We start from the raw sequence: 19562 nt of genomic DNA on the forward strand, positions 1-19562 counted from the left end.
GTACCACTGATGTAGAGATAGTATTTGAGTATTATGCTCAAAACCACTGCAGTGTTTATCGAAACAACTGGCTCAAACCAGGGAGGAGTTAACCTACGGAGTTAAACTATAGTTAACCCAGTTAAACTATTCATAAGAAGAATGGAAAATGGAAATGAGTCACGCCTTTACTTAATAGTATTATTACAGTGACATTTAAACAATTGCAATGAGACCTCTTCAGAAGCGCACACGCAAGTCTTTCAATGAGCGACTATATTGTCAGTTGTTGTCAGCTGAGTTCTTGATATTACAAATTTGTTGCTTTATCAGAATGTAAGGTGGAGGTGTGTTACACTACAATAGCATTCAATAACTCCAGGCTATTGTCCTGTTATCGGAACTTTTAACAGCGTTGTTAATCGTCTACTATTAACAGAAGACATATAACACAAAGAGACAAAGAATTGACCGGACAAAATAAGGGTCAGTGCACAATACAAGGTGTAACCAAATAGCACGAGAAGAATCAGTGTATCCAAAGCAAACACACGTGCTCCAGTACGTAGGCTACACGCTAAACCCATTATCCCTAAACTTCTTTGCTTTTTTTTCTTAATTTAATTTGTTTGTCCTCGTTCAGGGCTCTGACATCTTGTCCAAACAGTCCAGGTCTAGGATGTCCTTTGTCCTTCATAATTATCTTTGCCCTACTCAAGCACCATACTGTATTGTATATATATTGTATTGTATGTCCTTGTCCTGAAGATGGGAGAGCTCCCTGGTGTGCACTCCGCCAACCCACAGCGCCAACCTCACCTCCTTCCACAGCACTTGTATAGGTTCTAATCTAATGGCGTATCCTCCCCTCCATTCCCTTCCCCTCCCTTCTGTATGACGTGCGTCATAAACAAGGTGGATAACACTTCCTTCTTTGTTGACATCTAATCAGCTTTTATCAACACTGTGAACAACTAAAAACTAATTTAGCTGATAAGAGTGACACATCAGAGAGGGCTTTGCACAGGCTGTGGATTTTGGCACGACATGCATGCTCATACAAGTTTGTTTGCGTCTAGGATCAGCAGGAATGTAGAATTAAAAAAAGAAGAGGAGATCGAGGAGAAAAAATGTGGAGGAGAGGAAATAAAGTAAAAACAAATTTATTCTATAAAGAAAGTTATTCTAAAAAGAAAATTCAACCAGTTATGGTCTTCATCAGGGCGAGAACTGACAAAGACCTTAACTGGTCGAAACATGTTGGCAATCTTTACAGAATAAAATGTGTTAACACAATCACAGATTGTATCTGCAATGACAATAACACAAAACAATGAAAACCATATCCACGATATATATTTGAATTTATGGAACCTTTTATTCAAACACAGTAGTACCTTTAACAATCCAAAATAAATGGATGGCCAATGGAAGAGATAGATATAGATAGATACTGTAGATTGATAAATAATTACTGATGTCTTATTATTCATAAGTAAAAAACAAAATAAGTATGTGTGACGGGAGGGTAATACTGGGATCTTGACCCTGTCCCTGTGGACAATAAGTGCAACATTTGGGGCCTCAACAAACAGATATTCCCAGACACAACAGAGTGATTGAGCTAAATTGTTTGACCACAGCTTTTAAAGAGAAGATCAATCAAAGCACCATAGGGTCTGGAGAAAAGCCCAGTTCTAACGAGAAAGGCCTAATACTGAATATACCGTAGATATGACTGCACTGATTCGCTGGATTACTCTGAACCCAGACAAACCTGCATGATATCACGACAGAAAATGTGGGTAATATCCTATTGCTTGAAAAACACTGCTGTACACATGGCATGATAAACTAAGAAACATATAGCAGCTGTAGATACAGTGCATTGCATTATGTCTATATATTTTCGTGGTATTTTCGTCGAAGATTATGGACATTCTTCTGTGTTCACCAACAATACATGCAGCAGTGTCTGTGGTCAACATCAATTACCTTCGCTAGACGTCGCTAACGCAATATGACATTTAGGGCATGGAAAACTACAATGCTTCAACGCTTCAGTTATATATAGTGTTTACATTCATATAACTTTGAATATCATAACTTCTTAAACTTTCTAAATATCCTCAAATTAACATACACGTACTATATCAAACATTTCAGCAGTTGTATAGTAAGTGAGGGAACATGTTTTAGGTCTATGAATAGGGAAAAGGTGTCATCTCGCACTGAATCTTTGCAAATAAGAGTAGTTTGACGTACAGCCACACGATCATACATAAGCCTGCTGAGAATTATACTGTATGTCTGGTGACATCTAAATGCAATGAATGGACTAAAATTGTGTGGAAACAATTCGGAGAACCAATGCAAAGACTTAGGGCGGTCCTTCATTTTGGGACGGTGATATGATTGTTTTTCACAGTATAGTAGATTTGTTAGTGGCCGTTTTTGCTGCCGTTGTAGCCCAAACATAGTATTTTGTAACCAGACTAGCTAACCGGTAGCTTGGCATAGTTCTCTGATCCACTGAAGTGAGAGTGACAGCAAAGAAACAAAGCCAAGTGATCCTGCACTACTAAATGCTCTTTGGAAAATATTTAAAGCCTCACTATGTAACTTTATTTAATGAATACACTTTTATTTTGTCAAAGTGCATATAATAATGGTAGAGAATATATACAATATATACAATTGGGGTGGTTGTATTTTGTCTCCCTGCTCTTCTATTGAGACATTTAGATCGTGGAAGGTCATGTCTCACCTAGACACAGGATCTGACACAAAGTTTGACCTGATGGTCAAGATTAATTTCTTCCCCTGAGCAAGCAGCCAGCTCTATTAGCTCAATGGTAAAAAAAAATGCAGCACTTGCGCAGGCATGAACCTGGTTCAAATCCGGGGGAGAAGAGGAAAGTTACATAGTGCAGCTTTAGTATAAGTCTATAGAATTGTACATTTTGTTCTACGACATAAATCACACACGATAATATCTCAACTGTGAATTGTGGAGCCATAGTGTCCTTAAACATAATATTAAACGTCTTTTAATTGGATGTGTGGCTCAAAAATTGTTAAATGTTGATTTGTGGATACATCTTCCTCTATTCGCTACAGAGCAAGCTACTGAGTTTCTTAATTCATCTAAAACCAAAACCCAATGCAAAGATTCCATTGGAGCACATGTTGGAGGTAAACTTGTGGTTGGTTTAGAACACGATGACATCATTCCTGTAGCAGCAGCTATATGGACGCTTAATCTCCCCAGCATCCATTCTGACTGGTAAACACACCTCAAGTTTACTTACTGCACTTTTCAACCTCATATTTATATGAATTGGTCCTCATTAATGCTCATTATAAGATGGCACCATTTCTGTCTACTCACTCTCAGAGGCGGCGGGCATGGACAGTTCAGAAACCTGCATACCGATGCCATCATCTAAATTCTGAAAAGCTAATAGAAACAACAACGTTTCTCGTCCTGGTTGTAGGTTTAGCATGATGAACTAGAAGCATTTGTTTGAAATCTTGTTTGAAATGACCATGATGGTGACACAGTGGAACCGTCCAGATACAGAGCACAGACACAGAGAATGTAGACAGCAATGCCACAAATGCCACGGTCACAAATAGGTGAGGACCCATATATATATATATGGAGATGATGTTGAAAACATTTTTTAGGGGCGCTATAGCCCCTCCTAGCTTTGGGTGTTTGTGTGTATGAGCAGTGCTCAGCAAATTGGCTGAGCACGGAATGTGATGTATGATGAAATGATGTATGATGAAATGAAATGATGTATGATGATAAGAGTGCCCCTCACTTCACACAAGTGTGATTTTTCCCTTTAAGTGTGGGTGTGAGTCGTTGAGGCGTCCCTGTATGTTATGAAGTGAACCGTACACAGGAGCTGTCCAGGCTGGGACATTGCTGTTCTCACCAACACTATAAAATAAACAGGATTTTAAAGGGATAGTTCACCCCCAAAATCTGAATTATTTTCTATCTCACCCCATGGTGACTTGAATTCAGGGATAATTTTGTCCGCATTCAAGCCAATAATTTGATGACCAGCTCCCTATTCTCTCTATGGAGACGTAACCACTGCTGGCTTAGGAATCAGACAAAAACAAAAAAATATACTTGAATTCAAGTCTCCATGGGGTGAGTAATCGATAGTTTTGGTGAACTATCCCTTTAAATACACAGTTGGGGAGGCGGGGCGGGGGTTCAGGGTTCTGTAGCAATGATCTCAATTTCAATGGGCTCCACCTGTGGTTCAGTAGGTGGGGTGGTGGCTTCCTCCTCCGCCTCCAGCTGCTCCAAGTCTGGCTCTGTCACAACTACTGCCACCTGCTGGAGAGACAGAGACAACTTACTCAGTGAACACACTTAAAACATGTGCAGTAAAGGATGTGAAAACACGACTAACTGTTTTATAGTTTAGGAAACTAAGTGCATGATGAAATTGTGAGTGTTGGACCGGACCCATACATTAGATATGTTGAATCTGAATGCATGATGAAATTGTGAGTGTTGGACCGCACCCATACATTAGATATGTTGAATCTGAATCCCTGAGTCTTTGTCAGGAAAAACAGTATTTTGTACTAACAAGTTCTATTTTAAGTTATAGAATTAATTACACAATAAATTCTAATGTTTTCATTGTAATGCTTGAGCATTACATATACGAACACAACATTACATATAAGAACACAACAAAGATGCAGTTTGCTAAAGCTAATAAAGCAATAATAATCAGAGTTACCTGTGGTCCTGCAGGCTGCACCACAGGGGACTGCGCTACAGGGGATGGAGCTGGCATCACTGCAGCAGCAGCTGTAGCAGCCTGCACTGCAGGGATGGCTGGAGGGCGGCTTTGAGGATAGACCGGCCGATGATGGCTGGGAGCCTGCAAGAATGAACGAACGAATGAATGAATGAACGAAACAGTGTGAAGAGCTGGTAACATCACTTGCTAATGAAGGGCTATAGACGAATTCACAGAGGTGTGCACACCATTACTGAGGTGTAATCCATGAAGCAGGTGCTCCGTAGGCCAGGTGTAGCTAATCAGTGCTGCTGCACTTAATGGTACACCTCAGTAATGGCCGCACCCAGGCAAGCCTCTGTGGAATTGTCTATAGGTAGCATAACTTAGACACATAAGGAATTAACTTGAATAGCTATAGCGTCATGGGGTGAACGTTTGCCGAAAATAGTGGATCTACACGACATTGCGATGCGTCGTGAAGTTGTAAATATGCTGTATTTGGCAAAGACATTTGGTGCAGAGGGGAATACTTGCAGAGCCCCAGGGTCCCATGCAGTCACAAGGGAAAATAGAAAATAATAATAATAAAAAGACATTTAGCACAGCATTGTCCAGTGTGACAAAAGGAGCAGAGAAAAATAAGTGCACGTGGACTCACCTGAGTTCCACTAGCAGCCATGACACTCAGTCCAAACATCATGGCGGTGATACAGAGCAGAAGCTCCAGAACCAAGAAGATCACCAGGGTTCCCAGGATGCCGTCGATCAACAGCTAACCACGACCATCCACGAGAAGAGACACATATCAATCACATGCATGGTGGACATACGTTGACTGCCGTTGACTATCATTGTGCCGTTTGTGCGCGTTCACGTATGAAACATTCGTTCACGTGTCATGGCCTCAATCACATGAACGTGCGCAATGATAGTCAACGGAGCAGCGCTGGCTCGAGCTGCAATGACAAATTCGGCCACTATGTCCATTTCGCCTCAGGGTTTCCTCTGGGTGCCTTCTCTATTATATATATACTATAAGGTCAGGACAGATAGGCCTTTTTGGGGAGGGGACAGAATAAATTATGGACTTAGATGGTTATGGAATTAGAACTGCTCTGAGAAAGTAAACCCAGGCAGGACTTGTGTATGTCAACTTCTCGAAACCCTAGACTACAGTCCTATTGTTGTTGTTGTGCACAATTTGACAATATCAGCATTGAAAAAGAAACATGTTAGGTGACAGACATTCTGTGAGAAAATGTAATAAACATTTGTTTTTCCTTGTTTTTTTGCTACATTCAAGTATAACAAAAAAACAATTTTTACACAACCAACATTACACCAGTCATGCTGTAGGTTCAGTCACAGTGCATGTCTTTCTTTTACAATACATTTCATAAGGCTTCCGAAGAGTCCTTTATAATTCAATACATTTGGATGAAAACAAAAAGGTATTGCTTGATAAGAGCATTACTTACTTTACACTTTTGCTCGATCAGCCCAGTGCATTTCCTGAAACAATGTTGCTGCAGACAAAGACATAATTATGGGATCTGTTTTTGTTTTTTTAATTAAATGTACATTATTATTATTATTATTATTTTATTGTGGATTTGATTCACCTACATTGGAGTGTATTCAACAATACAGTTGAATATGATTGAATTTGATTTGTGGTGTTTATTATTTCAAAATAGCTCCCCCTTAACAATTATCTGTGGTCAAAGATCTACCATTGATCTAACAGGCCAACCTTTATCTGTTTTATAAAGTGTCTCATCAATGATACATGCCATTTGCTGTTATATTATACTGATTGATAATAATTGTTATTTATGCACACCTTTGCTGTAAATTAAAGTGTAAATGTGGTGATTTCACAAAAGGTCACAACTCACATTACTATATGAACTGTGAGCACAATTACAAATTACACAATAGGGATGCCAGCTACTATTCCCTGCAGGTCCAAGCACTATGCAAAATGCAAATAACATATAGGCCTAAAATCACCAAACTTACCCTTTAACAAGAATAAAAGTGAAACACTTTAGGAGCTTTTGCACATAATAAAAATATAAGAGGGAGCTAAGATGAAATGTAGAAACTGATAATCATGTTCAGTATGCTGCAATGTATTTCACAATGAGTGTAATGACGTGTTAATTCATTCGCAAAACCATGAATTTACTTAGACAAATTTTTAGATGAGCCCAGTGGCTGCCTTTTTTTGTGTTTTTGTTTGTGAAAAAGAAATAGTAGTAGTATAGTAGTAGGCTAGTAGTAGTAGTAGTAGTAGTAGTAGTAAGGTAGTAGTAGTAGTAGTAGTAGTAGTAGTAATGTTGCATTGCATCGTAACGTTCCAATCAGCCTTGTCAATTATTCAGCCTCATCCTGTACGTCCACTTACCACTAGTTGGCAGCAGCTAATAATCACTGCAGGTACTTGACCTGTCATGTCATGTTGACCTGTGTTTGGTTGCAATTGTTCCCACTTCCCAGTGTGTGCACTCACTGCACTAGCAGCGCTGACAGTTGCGATTGCATCATTGTATAGCCTATGCTGCCTTCCAGTTATACCTTAAAGTTTATTTTTATATATACAATTATTAATTATTAAAATGATGACGTCATGAACGGGGCCTCCCGATCCTTAAGGCCGCCCCTGGATGAGCCCATACATGATTGTCGGAACTTGAGCAGCACAAGTGAATGAGCAGTGTCTGTGAATTGTTCTACAGTATGCAAACATTGTTTCATTCTTGCACCAGGCAAGTGTGTGTATAGTTGCACTTTGATGTGTAAATTGTTAATTTATTCACCACAATTCTTCAACAAGGTCATATATACCGATGAGACCTTCAGTTTCATCACATTTAAAATTTTAATGAATCCGAATGTAGATATACCAAAAATATTATCACTTGGAGACAGAGAATTTAATTGTATATCTTTGACCACAGTAAGCTAGTGGATTGAGTGGGGCTATTAAATACCAATACACTGATTGATCTGCTATATTAGACATGCAATAATTCACATAATTGTCTCCGCCAGGCCGAAAGGCCAAAAGTTTGGGCCCAGAGATTAAATAGACTAGTATGGGATGATGGGATCAACTCGCTTTACACTTTTCTGATCCGATCTAGAATCAGCCAGTTTATGTTTGGGATCTGCGCTCCCAAACATAATTCCTGAATGACAGGGTTAGGGCTTAAAACTCATGAATCCATCAAGTTTCTTGAAGTACTTTTTGGAATGTTTTGTTTTGTCGTGTATATAGGGGAACAATAACATTGTGGCACCCAAATGGACAAGGATCTGATGGGATCTAGAGTAGAGTGTAGAGTAGAGTGTAGAGTTAATGAGGCTTTCCTTCACAATGGAAAGCGTGGTGACACAAGGTTAGTAGAAGCTAAAGCTTGAGTTATAACTCATCGCGCGAAGGTGTCCCACACCAAAAACAGCCGATGTACAAGCTCACAACTGCGAGCTCGTAAATCGGCTATCGCAAGTTTAAGTGTCATCAAAAACGCCCATGCCCATAAGGCTAATGAAGAGTTTATACCACAGCGTGTAGCTCCAACCTGCGGCAGTGTTCACAGTGGTATGAGTCCTGGCGGTACGGCAGGTGTTTGGACATCAGGCCCAGGGCGGCCGTCGCAAACGCAGCGCTGATCAGATGCAGCACCAGCACCACTTTCACCTACACAATACACATGGCATGCAACAAGCAGCTCACATACATATAGCACATCACAGTGATTTCAGTGAGTTTCAAACAGCATCTCTTATCAGTCAGTCAGTCAGTCAGTCAGCCTGCCTGCCTGCCTGCCTATATGTATACACAGTATGCATTGTACACACCCAGTAATGCAACATCAATAGTGTTGGCAACCTTGATTATTTCATGTTTGACATGGTGACTTCAAACGGTGTGAGGCTGATTGGTCAGTTGCCATACAATACCAAACTTAAATCATTGCTGATATGGCAATCACAGTACCCTATACTCAAGTCAAGTGTGACATAGCATTACTATTAGTAAACTATAATTGTTTACTAACATATTATTATTCTGTCATACATAGGTATCAGGAGTGAGATTATTAATCACATAATTAACTATTTATTAAGCAATGTTGTATGTACAGTATACCTTGGCTAATCGGTGTACAAAATAGTATAAACAAACAATATTTTGAATGTTTCTGGGACGGTACGGTAAATGTGGTTTACATTATTCATTGTTCTGTAATTAAAACTCACCCAGAAGAGAGATGGAAACCTCCCACTGTGGACCAGCACTGAACCAGACAACGACACCTGTACATCACAACAATGAAACATTTTACTACAACAATAATAATAATAATAATAATAATAATAATAATAATAATAATAATAATAATAATAATAATAATAATAATAATAATAGAACTGTGTGTGTATGTGCATGCCTGCGTGCGTGTGTGTGTGTGTGTGTTGGCACTGACCTGGACCACAACGATGAGGAACAGAGCTACGTCTGAGGTGAAGTGGACCTCATGAATCTGCAGAACGGAGGCACTCAGACACAGAATAAGAGCTCCGATGATGATCTGGATGGCCTGGGAGGAGATAGAATGAATCAGTGCATTTGGTGTAGGTGTGTGTTTGTGCGTGCGTACGTGCGTGTGTGCATGCGAGTGTGCGTGTGCATGTGCGTGCAGGCATGTAACATGTTCTATAGGAGTACACAAGAGTACAATTATTTGGTTTTGGTGCCTCAATATTGTAGCAGCAACAACAACAATAACAAAGCAATAATTAAGAATAATAGCAACAACAGTACGAAAGAGAATAGGCATGTTCATAGAAGATGCTGTGTGCTTGCATGGTTCCTATACACAGTGTGCATATATCAGTGCAGTGTTGTGCAAGTGTATGTGGTGTGTTTAAAGAGTGCAGTCCATGAATGAGGTTGCTCACCCCGAGTGTTTTGGGTTCCATCCGGTGGTAAGAATCCACCTGTGCCGGGGACAGAGTGGACACCGGGGGTGCCATGTCCTTCGCCATCATGGTCTGATGTTAGAGTCCCTCGTATGGTGCAAAGAAATGTGACTGTATGTAACAGAGCAAAGACAAAGTCTACAATGTAACTTATGTAATTTTTCACATCTGCACCAGCGCCACCAGGAGGCCGACATATGTAAAACACATTTTCTAATATTACTCCTTCAGATTTTAGGGATAGGGATTAAATGTCAAGTAAGGAGTTATTGTCTGTCTGTCGTAATGGAAATTACTATTCTCTCAAATTTAGGGGGAACGTTTTACATATTTGTGTACCAAAATAGTATATGACATAAATGTAAGGTTCTAACAATGTAATTCAGGGGTTCCTTGGATGAAAATGTTATTTACAGGGGTGCCCTTGTGATAGAATTTCCCGATGACAGCGTCCAAAGTGTTGAATTAGAAGTAGATTATTTACCAAGCAAAAGCATCCCTCTGCGGAGCGTTCGGCATATTAGCTAGCTCCCAAATGTGACCGTTCATTACTTATTGGAGACTTTCACAAAGACATCTCTCAGACATAATTTCAAAATCGCATGACATTACGACATCGTCTCAAGAGCACAGTCTGCAGTACATGAATACAATCAATTACTTGTAGCCTTTTGGTCAAAAGATTCCACAGACGCTCTCACAAATTGGGTCAAAAACAATCATGGGTGACATTTTAAACAGTCAACGCTTTTGTCTTAATGGTCAAGGCAGATGGCTCACCCAGCCGCTCCTTCGCCAGGAAGGGTGGTCGTGACTCTGTGCAAGATATGCCATGAGTGTCACCAAAAATGTGAACATTGAATGAATACCATTTGTGTGGCATCAGTACCATGGGACATCTGTTTTTGTGTTTAGTGTCTGCAACCGCAGGCAAGCGCAACCAATGACATATGAATGAATTAGGAATGCCAGGTTGAAAGTGGTTACCGGTATGTTACATTTGAGTGAGCTTTATTTTAATAGCTATATAGCCTATACTCATGGAGGTTCTCTCATGCCGGAAACATTGCAAACAGCAGGGGGCAGGCCACAGTTTATTTCTTCTGCCAAGCATGAAAAGAGATCAGCCAAGAGATCAATGCTGTTATTCTTCGATTAATGTTATTACCATTTTATTTATTATTTAATTTAGACAAAGAGCAGATTTAGTTTTGTGACAGGACATACTAGTGTAATATGACTGTTAGACTGCATAGACCAGTAAGACGCCTGAGGCCGAGAAGCGACCTCGCCCTTTATCCGCCTGGGTGACAGTAGACTGCTGTGCACTTTGGAACAGGGCGTCAGATCAACAAATGGAATGAATTCTGTGCTGGCCATATATGGAGCGTGTCTTGAGTGTACAGAGTTGGACGAGGTCATGATCAACATGGAATGTCAGAACAGGTCAGCTCCATATATGGAGATCAAAGGGTGGCAGCGGTGGCAGTGTCTTGAGTGTACAATGAGGGCCCAGGTAGAGCCGGGCCTTAATTTTCGGGCCTGTTGAGAACTCTAGTTTTCGCCGGAGCGTGACTGACAGACTGGCTGACTGAGACCAACGAGAAATGCACAATTTCATAGTTAACTGCGACCTGCAGTCGTAATAATAAGTCAATCCTATGGCCAGACTAATATCCCTGCATGCCATAGATATTAGTCTGGAACTTTGGTGTGGATAATGTATTTCCAAGGGGCGGTTACAAACGGATTCCAACGTACGTCAACAAAAAAAAACGTCTCACTTTGAATGGTCTCTGATTGGTCAGCCACAACTCTGGGGTGAGCTAAATTTAGGCTAATTCAAACTGAGGGATGCCATACCAATCTCCCCAGGGATTTAGTTTTTCCTATGGCAGATTCATCTGGTTTCCAGGCTAAGTCAATTATATGGCAGATTCATCTGGTTTACCAGGCTAAGTCAATCCTATGGCAGATTCATCTGGTTTCCAGGCTAAGTCAATTCTATGGCAGATTCATCTGGTTTACCAGGCTAAGTCAATCCTATGGCAGATTCATCTGGTTTCCAGGCTAAGTCAATCCTATCTTGGAAAGATAATGGTCACTTGAGGTTTTGTTGACTGATTAAATAAAACAATACTATTAAAAGCCTCTGATATTTCAGTCAGTACATGTGACACACTACAATGGCAAAAACATATTTTCATAATTTGGTATACTGCAACCAATGGATATTTTATTTATTTGAGTGTGTCATGGTAGGCTACATGTCACTGTCCATGGTGCTTAAGGCAGTGACTGTCACCCTGTGATCCGTTCTGAGCTTTTATACTGACATTCGTCTTTTTTTAAACCATAAATAGCTGAAATAAACTGATAAAGTCTGACAAATGAATAATGCACTGCACCCTTCAGAGGTGGGTCTGGTTATAACACAGTTAAATCGGTGTCTTTAAACCCAATTCAATGATGAAGTAAACACCTTAATAAAGGCTTTTTTGCTTTTTCACCCGAAAAATTTTGCTTTGTTGTGAAATTGTTGTATTGTATTGTGTTATAATTGATATGTGTCAAACAGTGGGAGATGGGGTTAATTTGCGAGGACCATGTGTGTTCCTGTATACAAAAGTTGTTGTCATGACAATAGATCAGGGCCCCATGCAGGTCATTACAATATAGAATATAGATCTATCCAAAACATCTGCAGCAAACGATGAATCTCTTCGTTTAAATGGCAATATATATTGACATCAATAACACCTAATACAAGCCTTGTGAAGGCATATGATTGAAATGTGAGTGGGAAATACCTATATTTTATACCATTATACAGTGTCATGCAACAATATTTTAAATAATATATTTGAGCGTTTGCTTCTGTAGGCCATATGTTTCTGCATGGAGGACGGGAGGGGGACCTCCATTGGTTAATACGAACTGGTTTGTTTTTATTTACACAGACTAAATGGAGCTAATTTTGTAAGGTAAACATTTATTTAAAATAATGATATACCACTACACCAGTATATGCCTACAGCCTGCTAATCAGTTAAATTGCAGGGAAAATAAAATGAATCTATTTGAGTATACTTTTTCACAATAATCTAATCTAAGAATAAAACACTATATCAAAGCAAGCATGTGGAAATTATACAATTGATCTAAAACATGAAATTGACATGCAGCCAATCATCTGTTCTTATAGTTTACAGCATGCTTCATGGCAGTATAGGCCTACATTCACCCATAGCTATAGGCGTACAGTCAGCTACACTGCATGCTATACAGGACCACACAGTCACATTTTGGCAAGTCTCCAGGCACACTGCGCCATCATATACATGTGAACCTGTCCTGACTCCATGTCTGACTTCATCTAACTTAGCCAATATATAACAATAGCCTACACTGATCAGAAATAGCTGCAGGCCTATGACAAAAGATCACTTTATTTTTGTATTATTTGGGCCCATGCCATGATGATTAAATTATGTAAAGGAATGTAGGCTACGATATCCAGCCTAACCTTCATCATCAACATCGTCATCATCGCGTCCCATGGCATGGTCCCATGCAGTTTTAACAACAATATAAGATCTTTGTCTTACCTCCTCTGGATCAGACAAGCAGGTATATATTTTTTAATCCCGTCACTATAGTATTCTAGTCCTTTATATCATATGTGACAGTGACAAGTGACAGATAACAGGCTAATAGGAGTATAGGCTACAGCAGCAGTCAGTGGGTGACTGACTGACTGCATGGGTGTGTGCTGGTCGCTAACGGGACGTTATTTCACTGCAGTAGAAAGATGCGCTGCAGCGGAGCGGCTCGTTTACTCTCCGCCGTACGAGGGTGTCGCTCGCCCCCCGAAATAACTGATTGGTTCTTTTTGTAAGCTACATCCATTCCTTTCGCACAATTCCCCAATCCCCAGCGATTCTATTATGAAATAGGGAAATTTCCCCTATTTCACAATCGCTTTTGCCATCTGCACTATGCAGATCGCAGAACGATTGCATAGCAACACAGTCATCAGCGCTACAGTGCAAGACTGTTGTCTTATTCTACCCGTTAATAATACAAGTTGAGCCTTTACCATTTTTGCAAAGCCATATGGTTGAAACTGTAGGCTATATAAACTTGCTCCCATATTGCTGATATAGGGCATCATCACAGCATCAAGGACATTAGGCTATTCATTCATAGCCTAACGCCTATAGAATGTTACATGAATCGCGTAGAACTTTTAGCCTATGCCGCTTTCTAAACATTACCTGTAGGCCTACTGTAGGCTGTCAGTGAATGATGCTGGATGTAACTCAAGGGCATGCAGCACAGCAGAGTTCTGGAAGGAAACCGCGAGCAGCGTCACGCGGTGTCTGGTTAAATTAAAGGAACATACTGTAGGCTACACCACTCATTTCTAGAACCCACAGTTACCTGATGGTCTGCCCTGCTATGCCCTCTGTGCCGTCATAAGCGTAGAGATAACAAGTTGGTGTTCTCTATGGCAGTGATTATCAGACTTCTGTCATGTCAAGAAACTGCACCTTTAGGATATATTTGGCCTGGGGTAGGCTACCCGTACAAACTACAAAAAAACTTTTTTTTATACAAGCTCATAACGCAATTGTGACAAGTTGAGAGCTGAGGGTTAAAGCGTTTACACTTAGATATTCCTGATGAACCCCAGAACCCCTGGGGGTCCCTGCCACATATGGGACAGTGCAGGACTCCATCAGCTATTTACCATCAGCATAGGATGAGATAAGTAAATATAAGTGTTCTTTATTGATCAGTGAGCCGAGTGCAACAATGCTAGTGTACAAATTGTAAGAAAGTATAGACAGATCATTTCTCTCATTGACATCTGACATCTGAACTGAAGGGTGTACGAGTATGGTGAATGGATAGTAATCTAATTGGACAATCTGGGAACCAATCGGCAAAACAACGGTAAAACAGTGCCATTTTCCTTTACATTTGACAGGGTCAACACTCAACAGTCTGTCTCGAGAGACTATAAACCATGTATCCTTCACCGCCAGACTGTGCAGAGTTTGGAATAGGATTGAATGGGATATATAAAAGTGAGAGGGCAGAGACAAAGCACTTTATCGGTCCAGGGCCAGCAGTGCCGGTTCTAGGCCTTTTGAGGCCCTAGGCAACATATTATACAGAGCCCAAAATGTTTATAAACAAATCACAAATGTTTATAAACAAATCACAAATGTTTATAAACAAATCACAAATGTTTATAAACAAATACCAAAATGTTTATAAACAAATCCCAAATCCCTTGGTCCTACCCCCCCGACCATGAGACTTACTACAGGTAAACTGGTAGTGGTCCTACCCCCCCCATGAGACTTACAAATCCCAAATGTTTATAAACAAATCCCAAATGTTTATAAACAAATCCCAAATGTTTGTAAACAAATCACAAATGTTTATAAACAAATCACAAATGTTTATAAACAAATACCAAATGTTTATAAACAAATACCAAAATGTTTATAAACAAATCCCAAATCCCTTGGTCCTACCCCCCCGACCATGAGACTGGTAGTGGTCCTACCCCCCCCATGAGACTTACAAATCCCAAATGTTTATAAACAAATCCCAAATGTTTGTAAACAAATCCCAAATGTTTATAAACAAATCCCAAAATGTTTATAAATAAATCACAAATGTTTATAAACAAATCACAAATGTTTATAAACAAATACCAAAATGTTTATAAACTAATCCCAAATCCCTTGGTCCTACCCCCCCGACCAATGGATAGTAATCTAATTGGACAATCTGGGAACCAAGCGGCAAAACAAAGGTAAAACAGTGCCATTTTCCTTTACATTTGACGGGGTCAACACTCAACAGTCTGTCTCGAGAGACTATAAACCATCCTTCACCGCCAGACTGTGCAGAGTTTGGAATGGGATTGAATGGGATTTATAAAAGTGAGAGGGCAGAGACAAAGCACTTTATCGGTCCAGGGCCAGGCCATATACGGTGGGGAGTGGGGACACCTGAGCCTCTCACAGACAGTAGACACCACTACAGGACTAGAATCAAAGATATAGCAGCTGGGTCATAACAGGCATCTGTGGGTGTATGCTGGTCCAGCATAAGGTAAACTATAGCTGAAAAACAAGTATAGCACAAGGTTTATGCTACCTGAAATCCTCACCTGGTGAACTGGTTCACGGCCAGTCGGCAACCCGCTGCAGGCCCCAGGGGATTTTGTCCCCACCATGGTTCACTGGTAACAGGACACGTGTTTATGGATAGCCTGCTGTAGGTTAAATAAAAATTGCATATGCGGTGAAGGATTAACACATTTAAAGTTTGCTGTTATTTAAATGTATGTCTATTCCTTATTATTTGTTTGTAAGTCTATTCCTTATTATTTGTGTGTAGGTCTATTCGTCATTGTTCCGCCCCTGTGACGTCATGTGGATCTATACATTATCATGTTAAAGGCACCACTCCTTTCACACGAGTGTGATCCTTTTTATAACATGGAGTTGGAAACACCCAGACTGTAATGCTCAATATTAGGCTATTCACAAAAAGCATGTGCTCCTTCACTCCTTAACTAACAGCACCCTCTAGTGGCTGGACGCTGTAACCAGGCCAAATGCATCAGATTCTGCACACAACAGTCACTGTGATTTGGGAGCTACTAATACTGTAGCTGTGTTACTATTACTGAATTTACTGTGCTACTAACTGCTAAGTGTGCAATTTAAAAATAATTTATAACATATTCCCACACTATGAGTACCGGTATGTAGGCCTAATGCAGATTGTGCCATGTTTACATTACACCTATAGACATACCTTAAAAAGTATAGTCAATCAGGTTGCATTTGGTGACTATAACCGAAACACACAATACTGACTACACCAGTTGGATTTAAACCAACAAGACAAAGAATTAAGGCTTAACATTATGTGTGCAGTGCTACATCACCAGGTCCCTGTTTTCACTTGAGAATTACAACACTTAAAAACCATACCAGCAGCTGGAGCACACTCTACTCAACCATTGACCCGATTGACCTGAGCACCTGAGTCATTAAGGTCTACAGAATGAGAGGCCTGCTCTGCCGAAAACATCACGAAAAAGAAGTTATGGACATTTTTGTATGTCCATAACCTCATCACTTGTGACCTCATCACTTTTGTGCTGACCTCATCACATTTGTGATGACGGCTATGGCCGTTTTTAGGCCAAGGAGTGTTTTCCGTGCAAAACAAATGCTTGGAATGTATTCAGAATCATGAAAGTCCCCTAGTTTGACATGTCACCATTGTCACATGGTACTTGAAATTTGGGGAATGTTGCCTTATATTGGTTGTCTACATGGTGTGGTATACAGAAATGGCCATAACTTTATTTTTTTCGCAATGTTTCCGGCAGAGCAGGCCTCTCATTCTGTGGACCTTAATGACATTAATAGAAAAAACACAATAAAAAGTACGGCATGACATCACAGATCCTGTAAAATTTTGGGCCTGTGGCTCATAAGAGGAGAAATGCACTGTCTGCTGCTTTCCAACTGAGAACTGACTCATTGACTAATTGAACTGATTAGTACTAGCAGGCTGCAACCAGTGCTCAACACACATGTATGCCCTCAACTAATTAACTAGACTAAACTCTGTCTAAAGGCACTGTCTTAAAGGGACAGAACATATTTAACACACAATTAAGACACAAGGTCAGATCAACATATGGAATGTCAGAGACGAGATGGTTGGGTTGGGACAAAACGTTTTTTAAGGTAAACCACACCAATGCAACTCCTTGGTGTGGTTTACGTAAAAAAAAAGTTATGTCCCAACAAAATGGTTAGCTCCATATATGGAGATCAAAGGGTGGCAGTGGGGGCAGTGTCTTGAGTGTACAGGGTTTGATGAGGGCACAGGTAGGGTCGGGCCTTAATTTTCGGGCCTGTTGAGAACTCTAGTTTTCGCCAGCTGCCGGGCGTGGCTGCACTAATAACTTTGGGGAGGGCCTGTCTAGAGTTTGAATGGAAAGGTATCAGTCAAAAGGAAGGCATCGAAGAGGAAGGACGGGTGGGGTAGGATCAACATGAAGTGTCAGAACAGGTCAGCTCCATATATAGAAGGGTTTGAGGTTTGAGGTCAGATGTAGAGTTACTGGCTCTATCCAGTCTTCTCCATGTATGGCTATCCAGGGTTTGATGAGGTCAGTGTCGTGATCTTCACATTATATATGAAGATCACGACCCTGACCTCATCACTCCTCGTGACCTTATAGATGTCATGAGGCGACCAACCGACCGACCGGAAATGCAGGTTTTCATTGTAAACCAATAATAATAATAATAATAATGTGTCAGTGTTATGGTAATGTTAAGATGTATTTGTCATGCTTCTATGTGCAGTGAAATGTTGGTTAGACAGTCAATGATACCAATATGTATAATAATAATAATAATAATAATAATTAGAAAAGTGTGGTTGCCGCAGTCACTTACATAGGCCCCTCCCAAATTTGAAAACTTCTATAACGCTTGAATAGTTTGGTCTTCTTCCCCTTCAATGGAAGTCTTTATAAACAATTGTAAAACATAGATTGGTTATGTAACCAACAACAGCCAATTAGCTACTACAAACGTTATGCAAAGCCCGGCCAATCACAGCGGAAGTTAGATTACGCCGGAATAGCCAATTAGCTACTACAAACGTTATGCAAAGCTCGGCCAATCACAGCAGAAGTTAGATTACTCCGGAATAGTCTGTTTGACAATGCATTTAGGCTACTCTAATTTATTCAATATCTTTACATAATCTTTTATGAAGCTATATGCCAGTAATTTGACGCTAGATATGGGTGAGGATAGACTGGATCATTTCCCTGCATCGTGTGCTGCACAGCCGTTTCGAGGTCGTTGCTAAGCCTCTCAAATCTCCTTTTCCCATATTAGCCTGCCATCTTACCCGGCCAGTCCTCAGGGAGAGTGACCATCCGTCTAGTCTTATACTGTAAGCTGCAGCTCCGCTCGTCATAACAAAACAGGTGGATTTAATGCATTTCATAATTGCTCAACACAACGTCCAAGTGCACGTGGAAGAAGTTCAGTATTAGGAATGAAGATGAAAAACCAAGACGCAACCAGAGGATCCACAGAGTTCAGCCTTTAAGCTGGAGGCCAGAAATGACTGTGTAAACAAGCTGCAAAATCCCTTGCTGTGTCGTGCACGTCTATGTAAGGCCTGGTTGGAATTCGAACCCAGGTCTCCCACGTGGGAATCCAAACATCGTGCAACAAGTGGTTTGTGTCCATGGGGAGACCCAGAATGCAACATTGGGACCTTCTAAAGTCAAGTGAGTACAACTTGGAATGGACAACATTTAAATTAAAATAATGTACACAGTATGGACCTATTGTACCAGGCCTGTAGTTTTATGAATTTAGGGGCAATGCCACTTGGCTTTGGTGGGGTGAATTCACAAAGGCTGAATGCAAGGGCAGCAATTAAGGCCATTATAAGTACACAGGCATTTTGAATTTAACTGAAGGGTTGAGGATGATTTTCTTTTTGATACATACTAGTATTAACACATAAAAGTAGCCTAGCTGTTGTATTTCACAAAATAGGCCAAAGTATGCAGACACGACTGTGGCTATGAAATTCATAGACTAATTCATACAGTATGCTATCTCCATTGTTCACACATTTTTACACATGTAGGCCTATATGCACAAACCTGTCTGTACAAACCTCATGGGAATAGTAGTGTTTTTCCACAGTACAACATTGTGTGCA

The 19562-nt window shown here is 40.3% G+C and overlaps 2 protein-coding genes across 4 annotated transcripts in view; one reads left to right on the forward strand and one right to left on the reverse strand.

Annotated features, from left to right (window-relative positions):
* Positions 1-1231: 1231 nt before the first annotated feature.
* On the reverse strand, positions 1232-13497 carry LOC308332150 (uncharacterized protein). 3 transcript variants are annotated; one of them, XM_080787816.1, is made up of 9 exons: positions 13364-13497; positions 9735-9866; positions 9260-9373; positions 9033-9089; positions 8332-8469; positions 6242-6289; positions 5422-5535; positions 4758-4901; positions 1232-4339 (listed from the first exon to the last, which is right to left on the reverse strand). In XM_080787816.1, exons 2-9 carry the CDS (start codon positions 9822-9824, stop codon positions 4217-4219), a joined length of 828 nt encoding a protein of 275 aa, XP_080643942.1. In that variant the 5' UTR covers positions 9825-9866; positions 13364-13497; the 3' UTR covers positions 1232-4216. The 3 variants fall into 3 exon arrangements, with proteins under 3 accessions (XP_080643942.1, XP_080643941.1, XP_080643943.1); XM_080787815.1 differs by having other exon boundaries at positions 1232-4342; XM_080787817.1 differs by lacking the exon at positions 6242-6289 and having other exon boundaries at positions 1232-4342.
* chrac1 (chromatin accessibility complex subunit 1) overlaps positions 9198-19562 on the forward strand; it is a 269061-nt gene continuing 258696 nt past the window's right edge. Inside the window, exon 1 of the mRNA XM_080787819.1 lies at positions 9198-9209. The gene's annotated coding sequence lies outside the window, so the exon portion shown is untranslated. The remainder of the gene's footprint in view (positions 9210-19562) is intronic.

The sequence above is a fragment of the Protomyctophum bolini genome (assembly GCF_963924005.1).
Source record: "Protomyctophum bolini genome assembly, chromosome: 17".
In the NCBI taxonomy this organism is placed as follows: domain Eukaryota; kingdom Metazoa; phylum Chordata; class Actinopteri; order Myctophiformes; family Myctophidae; genus Protomyctophum; species Protomyctophum bolini.